The sequence below is a fragment of the Myxine glutinosa genome, chromosome 2 (assembly GCF_964187855.1).
Source record: "Myxine glutinosa chromosome 2, kmMyxGlut1.1, whole genome shotgun sequence".
NCBI lineage: Eukaryota > Metazoa > Chordata > Myxini > Myxiniformes > Myxinidae > Myxine > Myxine glutinosa.
Window position 1 is genome coordinate 15,969,310 of NC_136262.1, and position 20,101 is coordinate 15,989,410.

General features: G+C 47.2%; 1 protein-coding gene across 3 annotated transcripts in view; it reads left to right on the plus strand.

Moving 5' to 3' along the window:
• Positions 1-20,101, plus strand: part of CEMIP (cell migration inducing hyaluronidase 1) — a 219,980-nt gene that overhangs the window by 193,208 nt on the left and 6,671 nt on the right. For all 3 annotated transcript variants that reach the window (XM_068108654.2, XM_078773005.1, XM_078773006.1), the window contains one exon: positions 9,105-9,185. In XM_068108654.2, the coding sequence (XP_067964755.2) occupies positions 9,105-9,185 (81 nt within the window). The remainder of the gene's footprint in view (positions 1-9,104; positions 9,186-20,101) is intronic.

The window sequence follows — 20,101 nt, forward strand, 5'->3', positions numbered from 1 at the left end:
GCTCGGTCTTAATAACTACAACTACAACTGCACATTTCATTCATCATGCTCGGTCTTAATAACTACAACTACATCTACACATTTCATTCATCATGCTCAGTCTTAATAACTGCAACTACATCTACACATTTCATTCATCATGCTCGGTCTTAATAACTACAACTACATCTGCACATTTCATTCATCATGCTCGGTCTTAATAACTGCAACTACATCTACACATTTCATTCATCATGCTCGGTCTTAATAACTTCAACTACATCTGCACATTTCATTCATCATGCTCGGTCTTAACAACTGCAACTACATCTACACATTTCATTCATCATGCTCGGTCTTAATAACTGCAACTACATCTACACATTTCATTCATCATGCTCGGTCTTAATAACTACAACTACATCTGCACATTTCATTCATCATGCTCGGTCCTAGCAACGACAACTACATCTGCACATTTCATTCATCATGCTCGGTCTTAATAACTACAACTACATCTGCACATTTCATTCATCATGCTCGGTCTTAATAACTACAACTACATCTGCACATTTCATTCATCATGCTCGGTCTTAATAACGACAACTACATCTGCACATTTCATTCATCATGCTCGGTCTTAATAACGACAACTACATCTGCACATTTCATTCATCATGCTCGTTCTTAATAACTACAACTACATCTGCACATTTCATTCATCATGCTCGGTCTTAGCAACTACAACTACATCTGCACATTTCATTCATCATGCTCGGTCTTAATAACTACAACTACATCTGCACATTTCATTCATCATGCTCGTTCTTAATAACTACAACTACATCTGCACATTTCATTCATCATGCTCGGTCTTAGCAACGACAACTACATCTGCACATTTCATTCATCATGCTCGGTCTTAATAACTACAACTACATCTGCACATTTCATTCATCATGCTGGGTCTTAATAACTACAACTACATCTGCACATTTCATTCATCATGCTCGGTCTTAATAACTACAACTACATCTGCACATTTCATTCATCATGCTCGGTCTTAGCAACTACAACTCTATCTGCACATTTCATTCATCATGCTCGGTCTTAATAACTACAACTACAGCTACACATTTCATTCATCATGCTCGGTCTTAATAACTACAACTACATTTGCACATTTCATTCATCATGCTCGGTCTTAATAACTACAACTACATCTACACATTTCATTCATCATGCTCGGTCTTAATAACTACAACTACATCTGCACATTTCATTCATCATGCTGGGTCTTAATAACTACAACTACATCTGCACATTTCATTCATCATGCTCGGTCTTAATAACTACAACTACATCTGCACATTTCATTCATCATGCTCGGTCTTAGCAACTACAACTATATCTGCACATTTCATTCATCATGCTCGGTCTTAATAACTACAACTACATCTGCACATTTCATTCATCATGCTCGGTCTTAGCAACTACAACTATATCTGCACATTTCATTCATCATGCTCGGTCTTAATAACTACAACTACATCTGCACATTTCATTCATCATGCTAGGTCTTAGCAACTACAACTACATCTGCACATTTCATTCATCATGCTCGGTCTTAGCAACTACAACTATATCTGCACATTTCATTCATCATGCTCGGTCTTAGCAACTACAACTACATCTGCACATTTCATTCATCATGCTCGGTCTTAGCAACTACAACTACAACTACACATTTCATGGGTCATGCTTCCAATGACACTCCTTTGAGTCAGGTTGAGTGAGTTTGATTGATTGTTGAGTTATTCGTTCTTAACCACAAATAACGAGGCAAATGTGGTGCATTTTAAATTAATTTCTAAATACCAGACTTTGAAATACAGGAAATGTATGGACTGTCGGTGCATTTGAAATTCGCCTGGATAATTCCTAAGATTCAAGCCAGTGAATGTCATCGGAACAACAACAACAACAACAACAACAACAACATGCATTTTAAGGCCATTTTCCCTGCTAGAGCGGGGGTTAGCCTTGCGGTCCCCATGACAATCTTCTCCATTTTGCCCTATTTTCTGAATCTCTCCTTGTTAAACCCCTTGCCCGCATTTCTTCTTCCACCATCTTTAGCCAAGTCTTTCTCGGTCTTCCCCGTCCTCGACTTCCTTCTACATTCATTTCCATCACTCTTCTCAACCAGTCACTTTCATCCTTCCTCAACACATGACCAAACCATCTCAACCTGTTCCTCTTCACAGCATCAATCACAGGCTCTATTCCCATCATCTTTCACAATTCATCATTTGTCTTCCTCTCCCTCAACGATACTCCGCACATCCACCGAACCATTCACATTTCCACCCTTCGTTGCTGCTCTACGTTCATTACCCATGTCTCGCTCCCATAAATCATAACACTTCTCACACATGCAGCATACACCTTTCCCTTCAGCTTCAACGACACTCCCCTCCTCATCAGCACGCCACTCAGTTCCCGAAACTTCTTCCATGCACATCTCACTCGAGCAACCGTTGCCGAGTCTGATCCACCTTCTCCATTCAGCATGTCTCCGAGGTAGCAAAATGTTTTCACACCTTCCAGCTTCATGTCGTCTCCAACATCCAACGCAACATTTCCTCCATCTGCAGCTCCCTCTGTGCACACCTTACATTTGAATGTAGCTGCCACACTGGTTAATGACCCTCTCAGACCACTACATTTTTGATGAACCCACTCAGCGCACATTGTACATTGAATGGAGTTCACTCTGACACCCTTCCTGCACACAGCACATGGCCACTTCCCAGTTCTTTCCACCTCACCACATGCTTTACCACTTGCCATCACCTTCGTCTTTCCGATATTCACCTTCAGACCTTTTGTCTCCATACATTCCTTCCACTTGTTCATCTTTTCCTTCAGTCCATCCATACTTTCCGCAATCAACACCAGATCATCTGCATACAACAACTCCCACGGTAAACCCTCCTTTTCGTTCTGAGCCAGAACCTCCATCACAGCTACAAATAGTAGTGGATTTAGTACCGACCCCTGATGCACTCCCACCTTCACCTCAAACTCACCACTGTTCCTGTCCTTCGTCCTTACAGCTGTGCGCACTCTTTTGTACATTGCCATCACTACTCTGATCAACCATTCCTCCACTCCTAACTTCCGCAATGCCAATGTCAATACTTCGCGTGGAACCCTATCGAATGCTTTTTCCAGATCAAAAAAACCAAGAAACAACTTTTTCATCTTCTCCATGTACTTCTCCTGCAACTGCCTCATAATAAAGAGCGCGTCTGTCGTTCTTCTTCGTGGCATAAATCCAAACTGCATTTCGTCGATCTTCACCTTCTTCCTTATCCTCCTCTCCAACGCCCTTTCCAATACCTTCATTCCATGCTCCAATAACTTTATCGCTCGGTACGAGCCACAGTCCAGAGGGTCACCTTTCCCCTTGTATCGAGGTACGAGGGTACTCAGTTCCCAATCCACTGGAATGCGGCCTTCTTTCACCACCAGATTACAGATATCTGTCATTCTCTTCACACCCGAACTTCCTGCTGCCTTCAACATATCTCCCACAACTCCCGTCGGCCCTCCCGCTTTTCTACTCTTCATTGCTTTTATCGCTTTTTTATTTTTATTTTTTTTATTTTATTGCTTTTATCGCTTCCTCAACTTCCTTCTCAGTTATCTTCTCTGCCGGTCCTAAAACTGGGTTACTCTCTATGTTGCCATCCCATTCATTCTCTGTATTCAACAGCATTTCCATATATCTTTTCCATCTTCCTTTAAATCCATCTGGGTCCACAACGATTTGTCCCACTTCATCCTTCAAGCAACTCACCCCCATCACATCACACTTCTCTTTCGCTATCTGCTTTGCAATCCTGAATACCGCACTCTGACCCTCTTCTGAATCCAAGCGTTCTCCGAACATTTTCCTACATGCCTCCTGCGCCTTTGCTACCTCTTTCTTTGCAGCCTTCTTGGCTGCCTTATAACTTTCATGCTCTGCTTTTTCTGCTCCCGTACCCTTCGCCTTCTGCTACTCCTTGAACTTCTTCCTCTTCTCGTCAATCCTCTTTCCAACTTCATCACCCCACCACCATGTTTCCGAGTGCTTCGGTGGTCCTTTTGTCCATCCACATACCTCACCAACGGCTCCCAACAGACTATCTTTCTTTGACATCCAACCACTTTCAAGCTCAACCACATCATCCTCTACCCTACTCAGCCTCTCTTTTAATGCCTCCTTTACTGTCACCTCTTTCAACATCCACACCTTCATTCTCGGTTGGTACTTCACCCGCCGAGCTCTCGCACCTTTCACTCTTATGTCGCAGACGACCAAGTGGTGCTGTGAAACAGCCTCCTCCCCTGGAGTCCCGGAGGTGCCCCCTATGTCGCCTACGCACCATCAGGTAGTCAACGGTTGTCGTCGACCCACCTGACGTGTATGTAACAAGCTTATTATCCTCTTTCTGGAACTGAGTATTACAAATCAACAAATCGGCTCCATCAGCAAACTCCAAAATCCTTTCACCTTCTCCATTTCTCACACCATATCCGTAACCCCCATGAACTCCCTCAAAACCGTCCATACTCCTTCCCACATGTCCATTTAGGTCTCCTCCCACCACAACAATTTCCTCATCTTTCACGTTTTCCATCAGCTTCTCTATCGCACACCAGAACTTGTCCTTCTCTTCATCGCTCCGACCAACCTGCGGAGCATATCCCGAGATGACGTTCACCAAGAGCTTTCCAATCATAATTTTCACCATCATCAACCTATCACTCACTCTAGTCACACTCACCACACTGTCTACAAACTCCTCAGAAAACAGGACACCAACACCATTCACGCCCTCCGGGCACCCTTGCCGCACAGACTTGTATTTCTGTCCCTGCCTACCCTTCACCATTCTTACACCACTTCCCTTCCATCTCGTCTCTTGTGCACAACATATGTCCACTCTTCTTCTGATCAATACTTCCACCACTTCTCCTGATCTCCCTGTCATTGTCCCTACATTCCATGTCGCAAACCTCATTAACCGATCTCCACTTCGGGCTGTACCCTGCCCATATGGAGTTGTAATTGTCATGGTTCTCCTTTTGAGGCAATGTTTTTATGGCCGGATGCCCTTCCTGACGCCAACCCTCTTCGTCGCCTCTTACGACACGCAGGGATACGGTGTACCTATTCTAAACCAGGGCACACACCGGGTGTCATCGGAACACCTGCAAATAATCACGTGGGATCCATATGGATGAATCGCTTCAGTGTGCAGCTTGATTTACCGAATGCGTGTGTGAGGTTTTTAAATTATATGTTGATCATTTAAAAAAGATATAACGGCACTCGGTGGAGTGCACACCTCCGCCAGGCTGAACAGTTCACGTTTTGCATCCACTGATAGGCCGGATCTGGATTCGGACCTGATCGAAAATCGAATCACTTGTTCGTGTCACCTAATCAACTCATCCACCTAGTTTTGTCATAATCCGTCAATAACTTTTTGAAATATCATGTTATATATCGCTTTTGGCCCTTTCATTCAATGGTGAAGAATCACTTTCAATATAAAAAAAAATTCTCAGATCCGGATCTGTATTCGGATATTCACCAAAATCTAATTGATTCATCCTTGTAACACACCCAACTGGTCCACCATGTTTCGTCCAAATCCATGTCTAACTTATTGAGATATCCTGCTCTATATCGATTTTGGCCCGATCTCTCAATGTTGTAGAATCACTTAAAAAATTATAGTATCTGGATCTTCACCAAAATAGAATCAATTCATCCTTGTAACACACCCAACCTGTCCACCACGTTTCGTCCGAATCCATCCATAATTTTTTGATTTATCACGCTTGATATCGTTTTTGGCCCTATCACTCAATGGTGAAGAATAACTTTAAATAACTATTGTATTCGGAAACAGATCTTCACCAAAATCTATTCAATTCCTCCTTGTCACACACACAACCATGCTCACAAACAGACAGACAGAATAATGAAAAATCACTCATAGAGCAACACTTGGCAAAATAGAACAAAGCAGAATGGCACTCAGTAGAGCATCCTTTTGACCTCAGAAATAATTGGTGGTTGAATTCAGTTGGCTGACATGAAAATCCTATTCAAATTTCAAGTCAATTGGATGAAAATTGAGGCTTTTAGAAATTTGAAAAAAGTGGTTGACCTTTCGCCTATTTTGACCTTTTGGCCTATGCTGATCTCAAAAATAGTTATTGGTTGAATTCAGTTAACTGATATGTAAATCCCATTCAAATTTCAAGTGAATCGAATGATAATAATTGAGGATTTTAGAAATTTGAAATTGTTGTTGACCTTTGACCGACGGTGATCCCAAAAATAGTTGGTGGTTGAATTTAGTTTGCTGATATGTAAATCCCTTTCAAATTTCAAGTGAATGGGATTAAAATTCAGGATTTTAGAAATTTGAAATTGTTGTTGACCTTTGGCCTACGTTGACCTTTTGGCCTATGCTGATCTCAAAAATAGTTGGTGGTTTAATTGAGTAAGCCGATATGTAAATGCTATTCAAATTTCAAGTCAATCGGATGAAAATTGAGGATTTTCGAAATTTGAAATGATTGTTGACCTTTGGCCTATGTTGACCTTTTGACCTTTTGACCCCGAAAATATATAGGATTTTGTCGGACCACGAACTCTACCGTTTGGTGAAGTTTCGTGAAGATTTTGACCTGTAGGCAAGTGTAAGTGAGCGGACAGACAAACACACAAACACATAAACCGGAGTGATAAACATATTTGCAAAAATTTTTTTTTTTTTGCCAAGTAATGAACAAGGAGGTGTGAAAACATAACCTCGATCCACCTTCTGTGGCGGAGGTAATTATGCCCAAAAGTAATAAAGTAGTTGCAACGATATGAGGGCAAGAGTTGGTTGGAAATGCTGCTTTATTATCGAGGTAGTTGAGGACACACACATGCAGGCTGAGTGTTGTTCCCACACACACCAAAAGCACAAGAGGGCATCACAGTTCTCATCAAGGATAACGCACATTGCAAGAGGCAAGAAAGCTTTTTGTACTAGTAATAAAAACTTTTGTACTCTTGGTGTCATATTGACCACATTTTGAAGGGTTAAACAGCTTATGGACCTGTATGTCAGGCCGTCACACTGCACTTGCCATGACATTTACATGCAAAGTTGAAACGTTGCCATCACATGTCAACAATTTTGATGGCACCTCTTATGAATACACCATTATTAGCCCCTGTTGGACTTGTTCTGAAACAGGGGCTTATGGATTGGGTCTCGTCCGTCTGTCCGTCCGACCGTTCGTGTGTGCGTTTGCCCGCAACCATAATATATCTGAGATGTATGGACTGTATTTGTTCATACTTGGCACGAAGACAATACATGTCGGTATACATATGCACATCATTTTGTTTCTCGATGCGATCAAAGATGGCCGACTGGCCGCCATTTTAGTTGTTAAAAACTCGATGTTGAACACGTCCTCAATCATTTCTCGGACATGCATTTACTGATCGAGTTTTAACTTTGCAAACAGATAATGAATGATGCCTTACATATGCATGCCATTTCTTTTCGAGATCAGATTCAACATGGCTGACTGGTGGCCATATCATTAGTTAAACGTCTCCCCGACCATTTTTCGAACATTCATGGTCCGATTTTGTTCAAACATGGCACAAGCCCAGTACATGATGGCATACACGTGTACCTCGCTTTATTTTGCGATCTGATCAAAGATGGCCGACTGTTACACTGGCGGCCATTTTAGTTGTTAAAAAACCTGGTGTTGACCACGTCCTCAACCATCTCTCGGACATGCATTTACCGATCTTATTGAAAATCCTATATATGAATATTTCCCATGTAGATTTGCCACATAACGTGGGTAATGCAGTGTTTGAGATTTGTCAAAGAGATGACGATGAATCAGAAGGTCAACGCACTAACATTGATGGAGAGGAAGGCAGCCGACCAAGAGACAATTACTTGATAAAAAGCCTGATAGGAATAAAACAAGAAGCAGCAGATAAAAAATCGAGCATAACATCGTAAAAAAAGGGAATAAATGTCATAAATGCTGACATTAAGATATATATTATATCATTGCTCAATGAAAGTCCTTTAGGAACTGTAAGCACCTGCTGGTGACATATCAGTGCTGTGGTTTTGCTTCTTGTTCTTCATTTGGCACCACTTAAAGCACACCACCTGTTAACCTGGATAAGTGGTAGTTTCGTTGTAACACTCACTGGGTGTATATTCTCTTTCAATAAGGGGATCAGGTCATGCTGTAGACGTTCCACAATCTTATCCAAAAACGATGTAAAGGATTTCTCATAGCTTGGACTTGATATGTCCAACGTAATAAAGTACCGGGTGGTAATTTTATGGCAGGATAGTACTGATTTCGTGTACTTATACCTGCAATCTCTCTCTGTTCTGGCTTTGATTCCTAACCCGACTATAAACTGTCACCCTGGTGCTTCACAGGCAACTTATTGCATTATATAAAGTGCTGTTGCTTTGAATTTTTTTTTTTTTGGATACAAGATCGAGTCTCGTGAAAAAGCGAACATTAATCACCAAAAAATATATAAAAAACGGACACATAAAACATATAATAAAGGCAGCGGTAGACAAGATGGGGAGAGAGAGGGAAGCACACAAGCACAACATTTGAGAGCAGGGACATCGGGAGATCTGTGGGAGGGAGAGGGCCTGGGGGGAGGAGGAAGGGGGGGGGGGCGGAGGGGGAGAAATATAAAACACATGGATGTCATTGTCATGTCACAATGTCACATTCAACCAGCTGAACATCAAATATGCCACGGTTCCTTTCGAAAAGAGGAGGGTATCGCGTGCCAGTGGCCTGGCCAAATCTAAACTTCCTGTCTTGATACATAGGGTATTCCGGTTGAGCGGTGCAGCTGCACCCGCTAGCCAGGTATGATGTCAACCGATAGCCAGGTGCCGCGTATGCATGAGTGAATAAATGTTTGCACAGATGAGAATGGGAGAAAATGCTCACGTTCCGCATCTTAAATGCTACTTATTGCGTTACAGGAATTCAGCAACATGCTTGTGGAGGTGAAGCTGCAATCTCTTATTTCAAGAGAAAAGTCTGCTGCATTCGCTGCGGCCACGGTGGGTTTCACGCTGCCTTCATGAAAATGGACGAGCGTGCGAGCAAAGCAGTAACCGACGTTGATGCTGGGGATGACGTGTAGTAACGGGGTAGGAAGCAGACAGTTGGACCCTGTGCTATGATTAATTATTGTTGTTTACTCCTTAGTCAATTTTAATATTGGCTCATTTTGTCTTTCTCTTTTCCCATCCCTTTCGCCTCTGTCTCTATGAATGTCTCTCAAATCCATCTGCTCATGGCCTAACTGTCTCCCTCTAAAAAAAAAAAAAAACTTGAATAGTGCAAAGGGTGAATACACTTTTGAACCATTTGCTGCTTGTGGGGTCCACGTGCTATCACCCCACTGTCCTCAAGACAAAAACATAAGTAACCTCTACCCCTTTCCCTAACCCTCCACACCCCCCCCCCCCCCCCCTACCATTCTACTCTCTATGGGGCCTACACTATTCTTGAAAAGTTTGGTCATTATAAATTAAAGTGGTTAAATGGATTACCCTGCCCCCCTATTCCAAATCCCCCTATAAATGTCAAAATTAGTGAAATTAATGGGGTTTTTTTCATCATTAACCCCCCCTCCAACCCTCATGGAACCTCCACTATACCTATACCTACAAAGGTTAGCGGCAACCACTCAGCCCATTACAGAGATACCTCCCTTGCCCCCCTATTCCAAATCCCCTAAATTGAAATATCTACGAAAGTTAAACTCTATTTTCTTCACCATAACTCCCCATTGGGGTCGCCATTACGCAGGCCTCATTTAGCAACACTACATCTCATAGGGATGACTTGAATAGCAACAACTAAGTCACTGTTGCACTTAGTCCAAAACGGGGGCTTGTGGATTAAGTTTCATCCGTCTGTCCGTCCGTGCGTGCGGGCGTGCGTCTGCAACATATCTCGGAGATGTACAGACTGATTTTGTTCATACTTGGCACGGAGGCCGTATATTAAACACATCATTTTGTTCTGCGATGCAATCAAAGATGGCCGACTGGTGGCCATTTTAGTTGTAAAAATCCAGATGTTGAACACGTCCTCAATGATTTATTGGAAATGCATTTACTGATCTTGTTTAATCTTGGCACACTGATAAATGAATGATGGCTTACATATGCATGTAATTTATTTTCGAGATCAGATCCAAGATGGCCGACTGGTGGCCATTTTGTTTCTTAAACGTGTCCCCATCCATTTCTCCACATGCATGGACCGATTTTGTTCAAACTTGGCACAAGCACAGCAGATGACGGCATACAAGTGTGCCTTGCTTTATTTTGTAATCGGATTAAAAATGGCCGACAATACATATTGTTACAGACGTGGCTTAGATGTTAGTTTACCGAGCGGTTTTGGTATGACCACGTCTGCACAAGTTACCGATTATACTCGACGTTGACGAAGCCGCGCCACGCTGGCTCAATAAGAAAAAGAAGACACCCGGCTGGGTTATAAAATGACGACACCAGGGATACGGTTCTCAAGACCTCCGGAGGAGATTATATTCGTTACGGAAAAGGTTAGATTACAGGGGCTAGAGGTACAACATAGAAAGACAAGCACTTAGACACAATCTTATATTATTCCCCAACAGACGACAGGCAAACGGGACAACGGCTGACTCACACGGGGGTTGATGGAAAGGACAGGCGGGTAGCGATGGCTCCAGGTGCACCTGTGCTCAAAGGTTAGAATCGACCCGGTCCGGTCCAGAGATGCGGGGAGGTCTCGTCGCAGCGCTCAGAGGTGACGTTCTTTCTCAGGCGGGTTCTCTTCCTCTCAGCGGTCGTAGGCAAGGCAACGTTCTTTCTCCAGCTGGGGGCGCATCTGACGTCACGTCCGGCGCGGGGCTGCGTATATCCGGCGGGGAGTGACACGCCCTCGGCTCGTTAGCTCCGCCTCGTGGAATCGGCACGTTGCTTCTCATTGGGTGCGTGCGGGGGGTTTACCAGGCTCCGCCCTTGACGAGGAGCTGACAGGCAGCCCCTCCGTGGTAACCCCGTGGAGCGCGTGGTCAATGGCGCTAATCGAGCCGGTGTGAGGACGCATCCTCCCCCGCTCCGCCGCCATCTCCTCTGTTGTTGTTGTAATTGTTGGGGAAGAAGATGGAAGGAGGTATGGGAAAGGTCCTAAACTCACTACTGATGCCATATAATCACATTCTGGTGCAACGAAGAGTCATAATTAATGGAGACGAGGCCTTAACTGACATAGAATAAGAATAACTAGGAAGATGTCCGAAAGTTGTCTACGTGTGGTGCGGTGGACCTGGGCACGACATTTAATGGGGGAATAAGGGGAAGGTCGGCTCTACTGATTGTTATTTACATGCAATGGGACTAGGGAATGGGGGATTGGGGAAAGTTGGGGAGTATTGGAGAAAATAGGGGAATATTTACAAGCGGATATGGAGGCCAAATTCCATATTCGCAACATTGCACCCTTCTCTACCCTCGGGGCGTCCCGACCCGATAAATTTTTACCTACTTTAGTGTGGCACGCAATGTAGTTCCCTCTACTATTAACTCTACCCTGAGTGCGACAGTTTTACAGATATTCACAAATGAGTAAATATGTCCCCCTGCGACGTTGCACCCTTCTCCTCACAGAAACACACCCACAGGATAACCGAATCCGGAAAGAATTCGCAAACTAAACATACAGCCGGTAGGGAGCATTATTTACAAGATTACGCTGATATCTACACTACGATCCAGGACCTGTTTTTGGAGGAACACATGCAGATGTTATGCATAGAGAGAGCGCGCTTGCCAGCATCGATACACCAACCCACGAGTGCTCTGTGGCCGACGGCCTTTAATAACGTGCAGAGCACCCCGTCCCAGCATCAAAAGCACCACCCCACCACCAATCGGTGCAGTCACCATTGTTCATTGGAATAAAAATAAATGCGACAACCCCTAACCCTGCAGGTGTCTCTTGCTCTTCGTGTGGTGCACTTGGTGTTAACTAAAAGTGGTTCACCTGTATGGCATAGGTGCCACGTTGACCCATAGGTCCATCCCCGGGTGGTGCTTGGCCGCAAACGAACTGCGGTCCATTGTGGGTGGCCACAAACATTGCGGTCCATATGGTGTATCGATCCCGGCAGCAAACAGCGAAAGTGCAGGCCCACAACTGCGCAGCCAGCACCTCTCTCTCCTCTCTCTCTACCCCAAAGCCAGATCCTCGGAGGTGGGAGACAAAAGAAGCAGACAAGTGAGTAAGGTGGTAAGGGCGCAAAAGTGCACGCAATGTAAGGTGATGCACACTGGGGGCACATGGGAACCAGGTGAGACAGGTACGTTCCTATCGTACGCCCCCCCCCCCCCACCAGGTAACCTACATGGCCCCTCCCTTACCCCTTACTGTATCCACAAAACACAACACTACCCATAAACATCTACTTTACAAATCAACAAACATCCCTACTGTCTTCCCCGTTCCTCCCATATACCAAATTCGTCTTCTCTCCCTCCTAACCAATCAAATTTGCCATTTTCAACTCTCATCAAAATTTGCCATTACCAATTCATCATCAGTCCCTCCTAAGGAGGGAGAGATGGAATCACCCCAATGTCTCATCCACGTCGTGATGCGTCTCACAAATCCTCACAACAATTCTTACTTCCTGCAACACAAAACAAAGAAAACACAGGTGTGGAGTCATCATCATCACCTCAGGTAAGTGGCTGCGTATGGTGCGACAGGTTCATCAATCCTAACTATCTCCTAAATGACTTTAACAACTTTACACTACCCGGGGTCTTTCTCCGGCCAAACCATTGGCCCTCTTACACTATGGGTTCTAAAAACCAATTCCCATTGGCCAAACTGTGGTGCTCTTCAATTTGGGGTCTCACTCCCCCGATTCATCTCCCGGTGCCCTCGTACAATTTCTGGGCTGCGACGTGTACCTCTCCCAGTGGGTCTACCCACCTGCACACCTCCACCACTGCAGTTGCCTCCGAGCTTACCTGCTCCTTACCCTAACCTAACTACCTGGGGAAGGCCCTCTGGCACTCTCCCCACTCGGTGCCCTCTCTGGCACTGGGCTACCCGGGTCCATCCTCCGGATCCTCGGGCCCCATCCACAACTCTACCGGCTCCCAGAGCCCACCTGCGGCCTCACCTGGCCGACATCCTCACAGTGGTGGAGTGCCCAACCAACTACACACACTAGCAGGCTACACGCCCAGCTATTTCCACAACACTAATGCACCCATCCACAACACCATTCTGCAACCGCACCACAAATGCCAATATCCAACCACAATTTACCTGCACCCTCTACCTAACACTTACACTACCCGCCCCGGGTACTCGTGAAAGGGGTCCACTCTTCCCCCATCCACACCTTCGCACCATGCACACCACTCCGTACCACTTACTCCAACTCTCTCCACACACCTGTACTTGCACACCTGTGCTCTCACACTTGGTGCCACCTGCACCCTTCTCTCCCCAAGCGCATTCGCGCTGATCCACACACTCACTACTCATACACTGCTCCACACACCTGTCCAATTGCACACCTGTGCAATCACACCTGTTCCATCCTCACACACACGGCATCATCTCAGCTAACTACTCCCTTCTGAAACTTGCGCTTCCCAGTCGTCCCTTTAAACTATTGCGCTCCCACGTCATTATCATCCACACTAATCTACCTGCGTCCCCACTACAGGTATCAGTCACTAACTAACCTTAACGTTACCTAAGGTCATCTTCTCTAGATCCCTACACACAATATCCTAACCCACCCGGGCTAGTTTTCACTGCCATACACCCCATAAACTATAGCTCCTTTGCCCCCACGTCTGTGAGGGATGGTGGATTTGCCATCCCACCACATCGGGGGTCTCTCACTACCAATTCGGCACATCAAATTTCAACAAATCTAAAATTTGCCAATCACTACCCATCATCTGCCAATCACTACTGCCAATCCCTTGCCAATCATCAAATTTTGTTTTTCTCTAATTTTGGGTCCAAAACACTAACCTCATCACCCAGTCGACTCACTAATACCTCTCGGTGCGCCAATCCCTGTCCAAAGCCCGGCTTCGTAAAGCCAAGCAATGGATGCTGGTTGTTTTGTGCCAGCGGCTGGGTGCGTCCCGCATTCGGTGCAGGGAAGGAGGTTTACCCGGGCCGAGATCCCACGCACCTTCTCGGCGTGGAGCCATCCAATGTCCCGATCTCGACCTGCCGGCACGTCTCACCAAAAAGTGGTCGCCATGACGACCCTTTCTATCGGGCTGCCAGCTCCGCCTAGTGGAGCACGGACGCGGCCGTTCAAAGCGAGGCCCAGCACGCACCGAGGGCCCGCTTCGGCTAAAAGTCGCTCTAACCTCTAACCCGTTTAACGTCGATGCTTCACCTGGACGCTTACATCCCGCAGCCCGTTCCTTGCTCACACATCCAGCCGTGCCCATGCTCCTCGTACCTTTCCTTACACACCCAGGTACCCTCATTCCACTCACAGCCTTGGTCACACACCTGACCACCGAACACTTTGGCACACATTCGTTGGTCGCACACCTCACCAAAACACCTCTTCGCGCCCCCTCCTCAGTCACCTCCTCTGTGACAATCACAGGTGTGCCCTCATTCGCACACCCAACCATGTGCCTCACCACCAACTCCAGCGTGCATTCCCACTCACGCTCTACCATTCCAGGTGTGCATCCTTCCATCCCAGGTGTACATCCTCGCTCACCTGTCACAACCAAATCACTCTCCTTGTCACTCTCAATACTCTCACCACCACTCTTGACAACGCACTCACCCTTACTCTTGACAGCGCACTCTTTCCTCGTGCACCTGTCCGTCACACACCTTTCTCGCGCACACTCTCCCGTTACACCCTCTGTAACACTCACCACTGGTGGACACTCTTCCTTACTTCTGACAGCGCACTCTTTCCTCATGCACCTGTCCGTCACACACCTCTCTCGCGCACACTCTTGCGCACACTCTCCCATCACACCCTCTGCAACACTCACCACACCGCGCTTCCACGTGCTCCCTCGCACACACGCTACGACCGACTCACTCTCGCCAGCACACTCACTCCTTGGCACGCACTTTTTCCTCACACACCCCAGAGTCGGACTTTCTTGCACCCCTCCTCTTTCGCACACCAGACCTGTCGCACACTTCACCAACGGCCTCTCACGAACACCCGGGTCTATCTTGACCCCCAAGCTCCTTAAATCCCCTGGCGCATCATACGCACGACCATATTGGTCACCACTTACACCGGGTCCTCTTCCTCTTCGCTTCTCCTCCATCACCTGCGAATCCCTCATTCGGTTAATGAGCACATCACGATCCAAACACAGACTTTGGACCAATTCTTTTATCTCTTTGTTATCCCCTCTCCGTCGCTTCTTAATTTCGCTCACCCCTTCTTCCACTTCTTCTAATTTGTGCCTCACCTCTTTTATTCCCCGGTACGTCTCCTCAAGCTCGTCCTCCAAGGCTACCTTGACCGTTTCCAGGTGCGTCCTCACCTGCCGGTCCTTCGTCTCCATTACCTCTATCACCTCGTCCAACCTCGTTGTCAGTCCCTCACGTACCATCTGACATTCCCTCTTTGTCGCTATCAAGTCGTTTTTTATGTCGTTTTGTGTCGCTTTCAACCCTCCTAATACCGCAGTGTTCCTTTGAACCTGCTCCGTTAGTCCTTTTTGTCCCTCCGTCAGCTGTTCCACCTCCTGCGTCAGGACCTCTATGCCCCCTTGTAACTTTACAGTCCCCTTTCTCACCTCCTTCTCCATGTGCTCCTTACAGTGCCTCACCTCCTCGCGCACTCCTCCGACCTCCTCACTCACTCCTCTTCTGATCTCTTCTCCCATCACTTGCATCTCCTGCCCAGATGCCACCCTCATCTGCTCCATTTCCTCCCTGTGAGCATCCAATTTGGTTTCTACCCCCATTCTGACCCCCTCTATCTGCTGCTCCATTTGTTTAACTTCCCTTTCCGCTTGGTCCCTCATGTCCCTCAATTTGCCTTCCATACTGTTTTCTAACCCCTCTAACCCATTTTTCACTCCCTCTATCTGATTCTCCTGGGCAGCCATTCTATTTTCTACCCCCATTAACCCATTTTTCACTTCTTTTATCCCGTTGTCTAACCCCTCAAAATTATTGTCTAACTTCTCACTGGTACCCCTCGCTTCGTCCCTCATTACCCCCATTTGCTCACTCTGAGCATCCATCCGGCCCTCCAATCGCTCACTATTCTGGGCCATAAGGGCCTTCATTTGTATAACAAAAAGGTTCAAATCCATTGGCATCTCCGGTTCGACTACCGCGACCATGGGCGTGGCTAAATGTGGCGCCGCTGTAATCACGTGCGCTAGAGCGCCATTTTGTGCACCTGCTACCCTCGCTGTTTCGCTCTCCTCATGTCCCTCATGTCCCTCAATTTGGTCCTGGACCGACCCTGCTTCACTCTCCCCTACCGGACCCCAGCCGTCTTGATCCGCCATGGCGCGACTTTCAAAATTCGAGTTTCGTAACACAAATTCGAAATTTCGCCGTTATAATTTCGTCGAGCGCAGTAACCGCGGGACCGCGCTCCGGATCGATTTGGTCGAGCGCCGTACGCGCTCCGGCTCGATTTTCCCTCCCAAAATTTGGGCCTAACTAATTTAGTCCCGGGTCCGAATCTCACTCCTCGACACCAATTGTTACAGACGTGGCTTAGATGTTAGTTTACCGAGCGGTTTTGGTATGACCACGTCTGCACAAGTTACCGATTATACTCGACGTTGACGAAGCCGCGCCACGCTGGCTCAATAAGAAAAAGAAGACACCCGGCTGGGTTATAAAATGACGACACCAGGGATACGGTTCTCAAGACCTCCGGAGGAGATTATATTCGTTACGGAAAAGGTTAGATTACAGGGGCTAGAGGTACAACATAGAAAGACAAGCACTTAGACACAATCTTATATTATTCCCCAACAGACGACAGGCAAACGGGACAACGGCTGACTCACACGGGGGTTGATGGAAAGGACAGGCGGGTAGCAATGGCTCCAGGTGCACCTGTGCTCAAAGGTTAGAATCGACCCGGTCCGGTCCAGAGATGCGGGGAGGTCTCGTCGCAGCGCTCAGAGGTGACGTTCTTTCTCAGGCGGGTTCTCTTCCTCTCAGCGGTCGTAGGCAAGGCAACGTTCTTTCTCCAGCTGGGGGCGCATCTGACGTCACGTCCGGCGCGGGGCTGCGTATATCCGGCGGGGAGTGACACGCCCTCGGCTCGTTAGCTCCGCCTCGTGGAATCGGCACGTTGCTTCTCATTGGGTGCGTGCGGGGGGTTTACCAGGCTCCGCCCTTGACGAGGAGCTGACAGCCAGCCCCTCCGTGGTAACCCCGTGGAGCGCGTGGTCAATGGCGCTAATCGAGCCGGTGTGAGGACGCATCCTCCCCCGCTCCGCCGCCATCTCCTCTGTTGTTGTTGTAATTGTTGGGGAAGAAGATGGAAGGAGGTATGGGAAAGGTCCTAAACTCACTACTGATGCCATATAATCACATTCTGGTGCAACGAAGAGTCATAATTAATGGAGACGAGGCCTTAACTGACATAGAATAAGAATAACTAGGAAGATGTCCGAAAGTTGTCTACGTGTGGTGCGGTGGACCTGGGCACGACATTTAATGGGGGAATAAGGGGAAGGTCGGCTCTACTGATTGTTATTTACATGCAATGGGACTAGGGAATGGGGGATTGGGGAAAGTTGGGGAGTATTGGAGAAAATAGGGGAATATTTACAAGCGGATATGGAGGCCAAATTCCATATTCGCAACAATATGATAAAGGGAGTGGGAGACAAGATGGGGAGAGAGAGGGAAGCACACAAGTACAACATTTGAGAGTAGGGACATCGAGAGATCTGTGGGAGGGGGAGGGCTTGGGGGGGAGGAGGCATGGGAGGGGGGGGGGGGAGAGGTAAAAAAACACATGGACACTGCTAGGACCTCCAGGAAAGAAGTCGGTATTTCAAAAAAGTGGATCTGGGGTGAATTAACGGGGGAAGAAAAGATCGAGGTTTTGGATGGGGGAAGACAAGAGATGGTGGCGAACAGCTGTTTCACCATCATCTCTTAACTCCTTAACAGTCAGGTGGTGAACCCCTTAACAACAATTCAAGTATTTACAAAACTTGGTTCTCGCTCCCAACTGCTGGAGGGCAGGAGAAAATTGTCAGGAACATAAAAAAAACTACCGTAACCACATAGAGTACCTTAACCAAAAATTCAAAACATTTGTACAACCCCCTTCTAACGACCATGTTCCCCGGTGGATGACACAATGCCCAACGTTACCTGCGCTGCCATCCCAATTTACCCAAATTTCTGCGGGCCCTGTCCTTCTGGCACAGGTTAGTGACATGGATCGGTGGATTTTCCCACATTTACTCACACATAAACCCCAATAATCAATCATCCATTCAACCCCCCTACAAGACCATGGCTTAAATGTCATTACATACAGATGTGTTCCTCATTTAGGTAGCGGGGAAGTACCGTACAACCAGATGGTGGGGGCACTTCAGGCTGTGGTGCCTGCCGTCTAAAAACAAGTCACCCGACCGGGCCGACTTGCGACTTCTTCACCCCCCCTCCCCCCCCACACCCCTCAACTCTCTGCCCCTGACAGCCAACAGCTCCTTAGCTATACGTCCCGCCAAGGAGGGTCTCCGCAACGTCCAGGCTCTCTCGGCCTCAGGCTCTCATAGCCTCTTCCGGGTCACCATGGGTCTCCATACCCACTGGTCGCCCACCAAACCCCCCCCTCCGACGGGTCTCCAATTCCAGACACCATTGACTGACAGGGACAAATTACCTCAGGTGGGGCCGCAGTCACCGCTCCTCCAGAGCTTGATCCGTACCTGCGGACACACACACCTTCCCCACCCACAAAATCCAAAATGACATTCCCTCCCCCACTGCTATTTAATTCTCAAACACTGTAGTGCAAAAAGACCATGTCATTGTGTTCCTACACTGCCATGGCCGGCTAACATGTGAATTCCCACATTCACTCTCCAAGCACAACTCAACTTTCCTCACTACAATACAAAAACACAAAACTTTTTACACATATAACAAACACCACCCACAAGACCCTTTGTGGCATTGAAACCGATGCATCCACCGACCATGTAATCACTCTCGGCCACCCCCACTCCAAATTGCTCATGTCCCAATTTGTGAGCAAGTACCGAACACTCGGGACAGTACACCTCAAGGCACCTTACCTTTGAGTGCAGGTAGTCGCAGGTTGCAGGTTGGCCGGGCCCATTCGCGTCATCCACCCTGCCAAATTCCAAATTTATCCCATGGGACCATTCAATTTCCCCAAAACTTATTTTTATCTGGCTGTGCTGTCAAGCATGTGGATCTGCCTCCTCCGGCGACCGTTCCTACATTACTACATTTGGCTATGACAGCTCTGTCCCTCTACTGTGTGAGGGCTATTGGGATAAGTTGAACAGCTGGACCACCAACATGGCCCACGAGTGTCCACAAGGGCGTGACCCACCATCCATCCTTCGGCCCCCTGTGAGGACCACAGCTCCACTCGCCCAAGCTGGCCAATGTGGTGAGCACTTGCTGCCAACTCCACCATTCCCAAGGCCTCGGATCTGGGGGGCATGATCACAGTGCGTGGCATCCCATCACGTCCCCTGCATTTCCTCACATCCCCCCAGTCCGACCAAATGCACCCCGCAGTGCCCAACCACATGTGACCTCACCCAAGGTCTAGTTGACAGCCATGTTCCACCAGGAGACTCAATCCCAGAAGACACTGGTCGCACACCTCGGCCACCCATAACACCACATTGACCTCCAGACTGCACAAAACTCCATCCCTACAACCCATGGCCCAATATTGGAG